A 12411-nucleotide genomic window follows, 5' to 3' on the forward strand; every position below is an offset into this window, starting at 1 on the left:
ACTACAATTTTAGCATAATTCCAGAAAAGCTGAACTGCATGTAGGGGACACACTAAAAGGCATATAAGGCTGTGATATGTCAGACAGAATAATCTATTAGGCTAGTTAGTGTTTTGTTTATCTTCTGCACACCATTGACTCTTGCTGCATAGTACGTTATTTGATAAATAAATCTTGTGTGAAGAGCAGATGGGTAAAATCCATGGAATAAAATCCCATATAATTCCATGATCGTTTATCCTAACATAAAATTATTTTTTCAGAAGTATGCCAAATTTTGCTTCAATGTATTGTAATATTTATTATGATATTACACAGTATTTATCTTACTTTAACAAAAAAAATTGTAAACTACTGAACACAACTACTTGGATTTTATATTCATTGACTCCAATCCTCTCTTCTCCTTTCAACGTTTTGCATCCTACATATATATAAACAAGTATGATAATTTTTAAAGCGTTATTGGTATTTTAAATGTATTTAATGCACAAAGATCAAGATCATTTTCAGCCTAGCTGTTTGTGCATTAGAGAATTATACTCATAATCAGGACTAGAGAAAAATGGGATAATATATTTTAAAAGGTGAGTGCTCCCTAAATAATTAATTATTTTCCAGTCACACACAGCCTTAACTATGGATAATTTTACTGCATCACTTATGGTGGGAGGGACTCTTTAAAGTCAGATCCCAATTATTAATCTAAAATCATCACTTATTATTCACAAAGTGACAAGTTATTTATAAATATTTATATAGTATATTTAATTTATATCAATTAAATAGAGCATTAGTCTAAGCAGACACAGATAAACTCATTTGCAGCCTATATTAGACTACAAACAAAGAATGCTGTCCCCTATTCAGTACTTCACATTGTTCAGCTCTGTGAACAGCTTTTCACTGTGGCTTAGGTTTCCACAATAATATTAAAAAGAAAAAAAAAGAACTATGTTCAGACTAGGCAACAGTATATATCTACATGCCTTTCATATGGAAAATCAGGGTTGAAAAATATGAGAAATATAAACTCAGTTTTCCTATTTTTTTTTCTTACTATGTTTTCCCTTTTGTTCTTCACTCTATATTAAGAGCACGTTATCTTTTAGCTAGGTTAGTTTTATCTGGTCTCAACTAAATATTGTGGGATAGAAGCTGATCTTGCTCACGCCAGTGAAGTTTAATCGTGGTGCAATAACTGAATTTTCCAATAAGAACGACAATGATTCGAATACTGTATTCTTACCCTTACTGTAGAGAGCCACTGGTGGTACAGTCTGTCACTGCCTGGTGATATAGAGAAAAATTCTTTATTGATAAGAAAACGGGATACAAATGAGAAATGCTGGCGTTCAACTGTGCCTAGTGGTAGTAAAGTATAGATAATTTAGAAGAAGATGTTTACCCTTTTCCCCTTCTGGGAACAGAAAAACCAAAAATTAACAAGGTAGCCAGTGGGAGAAAGAAAGGTGAGTAAGTGGAATTACTATTTTTCCTGGATTTTCTCATATACATTTGAGAAAGTTAATGATTTTTTTTAATGGTCATGAAAAGAAAGAGAAGGTGTCAATGGTTAAATCCAAAGTTTTTAAATTCTGACATGCAAGACCCGTTCTAGTCTTGTGTTAGCCATCTAACCAGACAGTACTACTCAGAATAAGGCAGGGATTTGTAATGCCAAATAGACAATGAAGGATATATTTATTTATCCAAGTTGGGATTGAGATCTCCAGAGAAAAAAGGACAGTATCCATCAACACACTTCAACCCATAGAGACTGAAGCTGCTACAATTACTCAGGCGAGTGATTTCTCTGACCTATTAAATCACAAAGTATAAGGTATGGGATACTATCCAAAATCAGTGGAATGAACAGATATTTCTTACCAGCATATTCTCCCATATTTATCTCTTCTTCAAAAACATCACTGAAGCCCTCTCCAGAGTTGAGACGATCAAGGCGTCCATCAATAAACTTTAAAACAGGGGAAGTATAATAAAAATGTGTGAACAGATAGAGCATTCAATTGTACTGCACTTCAAAAGATTATTCTGTACTTTCTCCAGAAGGACAAAGTTCCAAAATCTTTGTGGGGGAGACAGCCTTTAAATAGGTAGAATGGAGAAAGGAATATCACTTTGCCAACCAGTATGACGATTCTTTATTTCAAAGAGCAGTCAACGATATGGTTTTTGGCCTTCTTGAAATGGCACAGTAATACCCTAGTTTATACACTGAAGGTTTCAGATACATCAGCTCAAACTGAAGCCAATGGGAATTTTGCTATGGACGTCAATGGGAGGTGAACATAAATTATAGCTATTAAAACACAGAAATTGTTTTAAATTGGGTTTAATCCATGCCAGAAAATAAAAATTAAGTTACTGTTGAAGGAGTGATATATATCTTAATTACTGAATGAAGGAACTAATTTTTCTGAGTACGTGGTGAGTGTAGATCAAAGAACATAGGAATAGTGTTTATAAGAAAAACAGTTCTTTTGTGAAATAAGCTACCACCATGCTGAAGCAATTAAAACAATACCTGCTTAAAGAGCTGGAGCTGAATAGCATTCTGAAGAAACTGCCTCATGGCAGTAGAACGATGAGACACAAACGTTTCTTCACAAAAAGTGATTGGCTCCTCCTGTAAAGTTCAGAGCATTGGAAACACTGAAAAAGCTTTGCTTGAATAACTGAGTTTGCATTTTATTCTATTTCCCTTCAAAAAAAATTAAAGACAAGTCTGATATGAAGTTGGATAAACTACAGTTCTTTTCTCTCAGTTCACACATGAGAGCGAGCGAGAAGGGACAGAGCTGCCTTTAATCATGTTAGAGATAATGTACGAAAATTGTGTACAGTCAAGATAAAACCCATTTGCTCTCTGCACATTTTGCTATGATTGACTGGGGGGCTTTCATTCACCCAAAAGGTACCTTCTGATTTAATACCTCAAGAAATTGACATAGAAAAACTTCTCTAGTTTTGTGTATTCAAATCCTCAAATACCTCAAAACTTGCTTTGAACAGACCCAGAGAGTTAACCTGCACAAACAAGTCTGTAATTTCTGCTTTGTGTTATCTCCACAGTTCAGAAAGATAAGACTTTCATATCCTGAATTGAATGAAATTTTCCTTTTTCACAGGCTTGTTGGCAAAAGACAGAGATTGTTTTGAAGCTCTACTTTTATCTTATTTTAATGAGTTATGTTAATGCTGAAGTCTGCTGTGCATCTGCCATAAGGGCACAAATTTCCTCCACATTTAAATCTACAAATTCTCAGCATAGCGAGTAAATACATTTATTACATTTCAAAAATGGCAGTAACAAAGAATGATAAAATTATGTTGATGTAAAATTAATGCTGAATTCTTTTCATGCTCATATAAAAATATATTCAGGGCTTTTCATCTGGAAAGAGTTTAGAGTCTATACTAGACAGCAGAATGCCTGAAAGACAGAACTCCCCCTTTAAGAGCTCGTTTTGGTTTCAATTCCCCCAAATCCTTCAGTTTAGGAATCTGAACTATTGGTGGCTGTGTTACGTCTCAATCTTAACACAATAAGCAAAGTAGCAGCCAGTGCAGCATTACTAGAGGAGATGGGAATGAGTTTTTTAAGTGACACTGGACCAAAGTTCTGGATAATGATTCATGTCTTATCTTATCTTAGCAGTATAAACTTCAGCTGATTCACTCTCACAGGTATTTAAGGGACCCCAATCACTGCAGTATGTAGGGAGAGAAAGTGTTAACTACAAAGATGTATGTACTCCACACCTTTGCTGTCTCCCAGGCTAGGCTGATGTAACATACTCCTTAACGGTTGGTTTCAGAGTAGCAGCCATGTTAGTCTGTTTCTGCAAAAAGAACAGGAGTACTTGTGGCACCTTAGGCCTTGGCTACACTCAGGACTTCCCAGCGCTGCCGTTGCGTATCTTACATCGACCCCCCCCAGTGCAGATCAGCCCTTAAACATGGCCAAGCCTATGTTTGTTCTCAGAGCTCAGGCACAAGCACTGCAAAAGTGTGTGGGGACTGAAGGGACTGAACAGAACTGGTGGGCGAGTGTCAAAAGGAGAGCTGAGGCGCACAGGAATTTGGAAAGTGGGAAAACCTATTAGTCATATTTGGCAAGGAATTGGTATTTTTGCCCAATATGATGTCCCCTTGTAACAACTTTGCATATAAGTAAAATAGTTACTACCTCACTTTGTAAAGGACAGAGTCACAATGCCACAGATCACTACAACTAGAGACAGGTGATCTAGAAAACGTAGACACTACAAATGCTACACAGCGCCAAATGAACTATTCTCTTCTGGACACACGAATGCCACGCCCCCATTATTATTAGTGAAGCTATAGGTGTAAGGCTCTATTTATTATTGGGATCAGAGAGTGGGTAGCTACAGTGTCAGTAACAAATGGTGTCACAAGTAGGATTCTAACAGACTCCTTGACCAGTGTAAACAGGGATTTGCCCTGAGAACCCAATTACAAATGCTTGATAAAGGCTCTGGCTCACTATGTTTGTAACTGACATGGCCAGGGCCCCAATGTGAACAGGACATGGAGTTCTCTACAGAGAGTAGCATGTGTGTCTATACACATTTACTCGGTGATCAGAGAAAACCCTGAAGAAGATTTGGCTTTCATTTAATCCTTCATTTCAAAACATTTGAAAGGAGAACCACCAACTTACTCTTTTATAGCCTATAAAACTTCTGAGGCTCCCACAAAGATCACACAGGATAAGAACTCTTTGCAAGGAGCAAACCACTATCAAATAGAAGTTAATTTTGCTCCATTTTATACAACATTTGGCACTATGACACCACATTTGCAATATGACACAAACTCCGCCCCATTCAATTGAAATGATCTCCTATCCCTACACACAAACATGGAAGCAGAGGGAAGCCTGGTATAATGTTAACACACTCTCTTCCCCCAAGTAGTAATGATTTAGTTAGGTGGCCTGGTTGATAGACCTTTTGGCTTCTGTAGAGCCAATTCAGGCTCTACTTTTGCTGGACGATAAAAAAAAATCCCAACAAACCTACTTTAATCATCCAGGTCAAGACGTGAGTTTTCCGGCTTAGATCCCATTAGTACCAGTTATCCTCCATGACCTGAAGGAGAGTGAAAACTCATACTACTTAACCCCATCCTCAGCTTCATTACAAAAAGAAAAGCTGGATTACAGGACTGTCTTCTTGACAGATGTAGTCAATTGTAAATTATACAGCTAATCAGCTCTGCTGTCACTGACAGGTGACATTGTGCAAAGGGGAAATTCTAGGAGGTGCAGGTGTTTTGTGAAAGTAATAGATTTGCTCAAGCATAAGACCATAATTATAACAACATCAGTTAACAACTCTTTCATCTATTTAACTTGCAGTTTCCAGCAGTAAGAATTTAGGTTTTGATCAATCTAAAATGTAAATGTTTGTTATTCTCTTTTTCCACTTCAAATTCTCTAAAGAGGACAGGATCTGGCATTGTGGATGCGAGAAATGTGTGCCTATTGTAATCCTGGGGAGGATGTGAGAAATGCGTGCCTATTGTAATCCTATCGCAAATATGTTTAAAGTTCTGACACAGGGAGAACTTTCTTTTAGCAAAAGAAATTCTACACAAATTCTAAAGAGATTTTGCTTATAACCATATATACAAGGGGGACATTTTCAAAGGTAAAACTGGAAGCTATGTGCCCATCTCTCACTGAATATCAGTGTCCTTTGTGCCACTGGAAATCTCCTCACAGCATAATGAAGATCATTAAGACAGTGTAGCTACCTCATGACCCTTTATAAACTGAAGGATCTAGCGTACTGCTCACTCTGGCCATGCAATTTGTTGTCAGCCTCGTTATTTTTAAATTGGCAAGTCAATTACATTTTAAAATAATGTTTAATTCCTGTTTAAGATAGCCAGCCCTAAATGAAGAGCCCAGCATAGTACAAGTGCCACTCCAAAGGGATTCACTTCACACTGTTCTGGAGTGCTGCAAACACTCAATTTCTTCCAAATGCTGCTGTTTATTTTGGAAGCCACAGGGTAAGGCGAAAGAGAAAAGCATGCATCGCCTAGCTACGACACCCTCGTCTTGTAAGGGGATCACTGCTTCGCAAAGAGGAAAATGTTCTGCAAGTGGCTATAGGAGCAGCAGCATTGGGGACCTCTGCCAGCAATACAACTATTGTATCTGAAATGGCTGACTCAGCAGAGCAGTAGGGAGGCCCAGTTGGCTGGTGCTGGCAACAACTACCACATTAAACACTACAAAAATCATCTAAAAAGAAGGGAGGCAAAGGACTAGGGAGGCTGAAGAGAGGGCAGGATGGTGCATGGCACAGACAAAGCAGCTAAAGAAGGGAGACATGAGGAAACAAGAAAAAAAGAGGACACAAAAAGCCACCTGTGAAGGGCTATGGATACTAAGAAAGAAAGAAAGGAAGGAAGACCTATCCACTTGGTGAAATCATAACAGTGCACAGGCCTAGAAGTCCCTTCTCATGCAGAGAAGAAGTGACACACTTAGATGAACGTCAGTGGTGTGGGATAGCATAGGTGTTGCTGTAACTGCTGGAGAAAGCACGTCTCATTAAACTCCAGTTTGAATTATTATTTCAACACTGGGGGTCTTGCAAGGAGAAATGCAGCCTTACAATCTGGTACCTAGGGTAAAAAATACTGGAGACCTGTTCAGAGAATCCAAAAAGTTATGCCATGGAAAATATTACTAGCATCTCTGGCATTATCATGGACACTATGTGGCGTGCGCTTCTGAATTTCATGCTGGTGTGTACCTGTCTTTAAACAATGTAGCCTCTCTAATAAACACACAAGCCATTAGAGCTGTTCTGTACCATAGTCATTAAATGAAAAAGTGGTGACAGCTTGTAGGCTGTTGGTTAGTCACTGCACAATTTCAATATGTTGTGAATATAACAAAAACCCAAATAGAGCAAGAACAATGAAACTATACTGCACGTGTAAGAGAGTCAGATAGCATTGTTTTATTACCTTGATGTTACATATAATGATGGCCTTTAGAACACTGGCTATGTTGTCAATGACCAAGTGAAGCCTGCAGTGAAATTCTGGGAACTATCATCCCAAACTCCAGCCAGAATTAAAATGAAACCAAGATGCGAGTATCATCCTACTAATATGCAACAGCAACCCAAGAAAGGCAACTCCTCTGCAGACCTTACAAGAACTGTGAGTGCAAGTTCAAGTAAAGATTAGTTTATCATAGCTAGAGACAGATGATCTCTCAGTCAGCAGGATTCCATACAGACAATTTTAAGTTGGCTATAGATACATAAAGGGCAAATGGCTTATTTCAGTTTCTCTTTGCAATGACAAATAACCTTGCCATAACCAGTGCATACATTCAGCACAAGAAAGCTCATCTCTATCTGCCTCGGTCGTAATGGAATCAGGAGGGCATGGATCAAATACATCCTAATAAGCAAATGATACCATATTTTATTAGCAATTCAAGATACCGCTCAGGAACAAAGAAATCACTCACATATTTAACCACATTTGTCATAATGAACAATAAATTAAGAACCAATGCTCAAAAGAGCAAGACCAGTGCATGAGGTCCATTAGGATGCCACCAATTGTGACAAATTTGGATTGCTAACAGAAGCTACTTAAATTATTTGAATGCAAAGAATAGGTTTTTGCAAAGTATACTTCATATTTACCCATTCAGGCTGTACCTTTCTCCTTGCATTCTTATGTATACACAATCTCTATTATTGGTATCTAAGAACTGGTAAAGGGTTAGGGCACTATTCTTTTTACGAGTTTACAATGTCAAAAAAACATGGACAACTCCCCTAAACACTCACAACTACTGGCTATTGGCAGATTAGATTGTCTCTGCAAGTGACACAAAGTTTGGCCAGCTCAAAACACACAAAAATAACATTCCACTTCAGTAATAACCTCACAAAAGGACAGGAATTGTGAGAATAACGATCACAGGACATCAAATCACCAGCCATCACCTTAGTCAATATGCCCCCCCTTGGTAATATGAAATGACTGGGGGTCCAGGGAAGTAGCAAGTTTGTAGCCTCAGTAGAGAAGACACAGAACCTAGGGATGTTTTGCTGATGTTGCGAGACACAGACAGACCCTATCCGGCTCTGTAATGCCCACATGGACTCACACAATGTGTTTCCCCAAGTCCTAACCTGGATTGGACTAAACCGTCACAGAAGTGAATCTTGGTTACCCTACAATGTAGTGGGTTCACCCCACAAAATGAGGGTTTTTTCATTGAGTGAAGAATGGGGGCAGGGGGAGGGAATTGTTGAGTGATTTGTGAGCAAAAATCCCATTTTAAAAACAATGACTGTCAATTAGCACTCTAAGTCTCATTGAAAGCCTTCTCCCAGTGATCTTATGTAGATGTTGGAAATCGATGAGACGCAGGTTCCTAGTGGGACTCATTGGCACGTCCAAAAATGCCAGAGAGAATTCACTTTACAAGCCTTAATTGGAAGGGAGCAGATCTGTCCATTTTGATGCAAGTAAAACTACACCTACAGCAGCAAAACCAGAAAGAAAAAAAAATCCTAAAAGATTCAAGATTTATCATCTATTCATAAAGAATATGTTCAATATATTCACCTACTACAGCTGTTTGAAGCATTTTTACTACTATAGTCACTGACAGCTTAAGTCAATAAGGGCAAAGCAAAATTAAGGGATTTAAGACTTCATATCAAGTGAAAAAATACATTAATCAGCTATATGATTTGCAAGACAATCTTTTCTATCATGGTTATTAAAATAGTGTTAGCAATTATATTTATTTTACTCCATCAACAATTCAGTGGATTGTGAATTGTGACCAATTCTAAAAATATCCTAAATATCTTAAACTCATACTATTTAGGCATATTGAAGACACAACGGAACTTTTATTTGTACACGATAGGGTGTCTGCAACACTTAAGGGCACAACAAGGTATAGTAAGAATGGATATTGCTTCTATTTATGTAACTGTATCTAGTTATATCAGATTTGATTATACATTTTGCATATAAAGACTATTACAAGGAAGAAATGACTACACCAGGGATCGGAAACCTTTGGGACACGGCCCGCCAGGGTAAGCACTCTGGCAGGCCTGTTTGTTTACCTGCCGCATCCACAGGTTCAGCCGATCGCGGATCCTACTGGCCGCGGTTCGTCGTCCCAGGCCAATGGGGGCAGCGGGAAGCGGCAGCCACCACATCCCTCGGCCCACGCCGCTTCCCGCAGCCCCATTGGCCTGGGACGGCGAACTGCGGTCAGTGGGAGCTGCGATCGGCCAAACCTGCGGACGCAGCAGGTAAACAAACAGGCCCGGCCTACCAGGGTACTTACGCTGGCGAGCAGTGTGCCAAAGGTTGCCAATCCCTGGACTACACAATAGTTTGTTTTAAAAGACTTCTATTACGCAAAACAGAGAACATTGTGGGCCAAAAAAGGAACTTAAAAGACCATCAACATTAACCAGTCCAGATACCTAATTAGATCCAACAGGCAAAATCTCCCCTCTACAGCTACAATATTTTCAAATATGTGAATATTTCATTTGATTTAACAATATTTTTAATCCATTATTGAATTATAAGGAAAATGTGAATGGTTAATTCAGGCTTCCCAAGCTCCCACTACATTTATTTACAAATAATTTTAGGTTCCTATTATCTTTTACCACAAGGAATAGTCAAAATTTTAAGAGACACACAAAGTTCAAGGAGATGTGTAAATTTTTATGGCAGAGCAACCATACTAACAGAAAATAAATTCCTACCATAATTAGCTGCAAGACGTGTTTATCGTGTTAAACTCACTTACAATTTGCACTTCTTAATCTACCACATGAAATGCACCTGTCCCTCAAGTACAAGTGTTTTCCAGTCAAATATCTCAAAGGAACAATATTTTAATAAGCTAGATTGGCCAAATATTTATTATCTCCAAAAAGAGTAAGAGAACACTGATGGGAGAGTGTCCATCTTCTCCAAAAGGCTTCACCTCAAAGACAGATCTTTCTCATTTTCCTCATGCATGAGGGCTCTGATGACCCACAGCTGTATCCTACGACAGCACAGTCCCAACAACATGCCAATCCCTGTGAGAGATCAGGACTTGGGTGAAGATCACCTCGTTCCAACTGAACCCAGGTGAGTGATGCTGGTTGGGAGAGTGAGCATTTACAAGAACCTGCCAGGACAATGACTTCCCCTTCCACTGCAGCTATCTATTAAACCGTCTATCTGTTAAACTGGCATGTTGCCATGGAGTCCTACTGAACTTGTCACTCACCCTGCAACACCAGGTAGAAAGTGTTGAGAAATGTCTTCTTCTACCATAAGTTTGTTGAGAGACTTACCTCTTCTTCTTGGACTTGTGCCTGGCTACTGTGATCCACGTAGTCACCTGCATGAGTCTGGATTACTGTAACACAGCAGTCCATTTCCCTAACTGCTTCATGGCTGATTCAAGGCCCTGGGCCTGATACTCAAACAATCAATCACTCAGGCCCCAGCTATACTGGCAACCACTCCTTCATTCATGATCCAGCAAGACAGCAGCACTACTATGGAAGAATGTAGCTAACAAAACCCAGAAGAAAGTGCAGGGAAGCCAGAGATAAAGCATTCCGTCTGTGGAAAGTATCATTCCCACTTTACAGATTAAGAACAAAGGGACCAAGATAACAAGTAACTTGCACAAAGTCACAGAAATCTCTGGCAGAGTCAGGAATAGAGCCCCAATTCCTGGAGTCCTTGTACGGTGCCTTAACAACAAGACTATTTCTTCCTCTTCCTACTTAGAGGTATGTCAATGCATTAGTGTGTTTAAAGACTCATAAAAGATGTAATAATATGGAGTTACGAGCAGAGAGTCTTTAGTGTGATCAGAAAGCAAGCCTCAATTTCACTACCTGTGCCCAGCATATACGTTACTGCTACACTGTCTACTTTACTGGTCTATGTTGATACTTATACAAAATCCCTGTGGCCTGCATGCAATTTCATCATTAGAAATTTCAGCTGGCAAGGTAATTTTGGGCCCGATTCTGTAATCACTCCATATGCAATACTCCTATTGAAGTCAATGAGTGCTGCATGCAAAGCAGCTACAGATTCAAAGCCTCTACAATGAAAAAGTCCTTTTCTATTATAGCCATTGTGGGAGTACTGGTGACACTACAATGAAGGAGAAAAATTACAGTGTTGTTACTCATGTGAGCTATTATCTACCATGACAAAATATTACGAAGAGTGTGGGCTTGAAAATACAGATAAGCCAGACATTAAAAAAAAAAAGGTTGACATTTGAACAAAGAAAATTTCAATATATTAAACAGAATGTTTTGCTAATAGAAGATATAGGGTGATCCATTTCACAAATGAAAAGTAGGTGGACAGGATTTAGAGACAGCCTATGTTCCCAGAGATCAAGACTGGAGATATTTTGCTTTCCTTTAATTTCTTAGATGACTATATCAAGCCTAAACTCAGTCAGATTATACTCTGTATAATCACTGAGGAAGAACTGCACTGAAGAAAGTAAAACTCCTTCCCATCCCATGGAGTGACTCAAGAAAGGACTCAGATGTTACCCTCTGATAGAAAAAAATCTACAACAAAAACATAAAAAGTTCAGAATCATCCTCATATCTTACTCAATGTGAGAACAAGAGAAACAAAAGGGGGGGGGGAGTATTTACAACCTTTCATCCTGTTATTTCAACCAAGAACCCAACATCAGACATTATGTCCTGCTGGGGACCTCAGAACAATATTGACAGTGTCACCCTCCAACATCAAAATGCCTGAGGGTTCAGAAATGAGTAGCGAATTGATACACATGAAAAAGCAGAGGAGAAAAAAATGCACGTGTTGTGGGGGTGAGCGGGAGGACAGTCAGAGATGTAAGAGTACTTGAGTTTTGGAGATAAAATATCCAAAAGAAATAAGGCCTCAAGAAAAATTCCCAATGTGGACATTTCTAATTGCACGAATAAACTGCTCTTCAACATAGTGTATGTATTTGAATCAGAATAAGTTCCTCAATTAAGTATGTAACTTCTATGTATGATGATCCCAACACAAGAATCACACCTAGCTTTGTGCTGGAGTACAATGGCTGTTTTGAAGGTTGGAAGCATCATAACATCCTGCCAGTGGAAGGTGGGGTGGGGTGGGAGGGGGAAGATGACAAAAAACTATGGCTAGCTTGAAGCAGAACTTGGGAAGAGAGGAGAGAAACTTCAGCTGTAAAAGTAGCACATAACAATCCTCTTCTGTCCTAACCCAATAATATAATCCTCCCCACAAATAACAGAAATCTAATGGAATGAAGAACATATT

General features: G+C 38.8%; 1 protein-coding gene across 1 annotated transcript in view; it reads right to left on the bottom strand.

Annotated features, from left to right (window-relative positions):
- Positions 1-12411, bottom strand: part of DENND1A (DENN domain containing 1A) — a 343291-nt gene that overhangs the window by 57791 nt on the left and 273089 nt on the right. The window contains exons 15-17 of the mRNA XM_026657267.2: positions 2549-2650; positions 1891-1978; positions 1250-1290 (exon numbers count right to left, since the gene is read on the bottom strand). Coding sequence (XP_026513052.1) covers positions 1250-1290; positions 1891-1978; positions 2549-2650 — 231 coding nt within the window. The remainder of the gene's footprint in view (positions 1-1249; positions 1291-1890; positions 1979-2548; positions 2651-12411) is intronic.

This window comes from Terrapene carolina, unplaced genomic scaffold (genome assembly GCF_002925995.2).
Source record: "Terrapene carolina triunguis isolate 2854851 unplaced genomic scaffold, T_m_triunguis-2.0 Scaffold238, whole genome shotgun sequence".
Taxonomy (NCBI): Eukaryota; Metazoa; Chordata; order Testudines; family Emydidae; genus Terrapene; species Terrapene triunguis.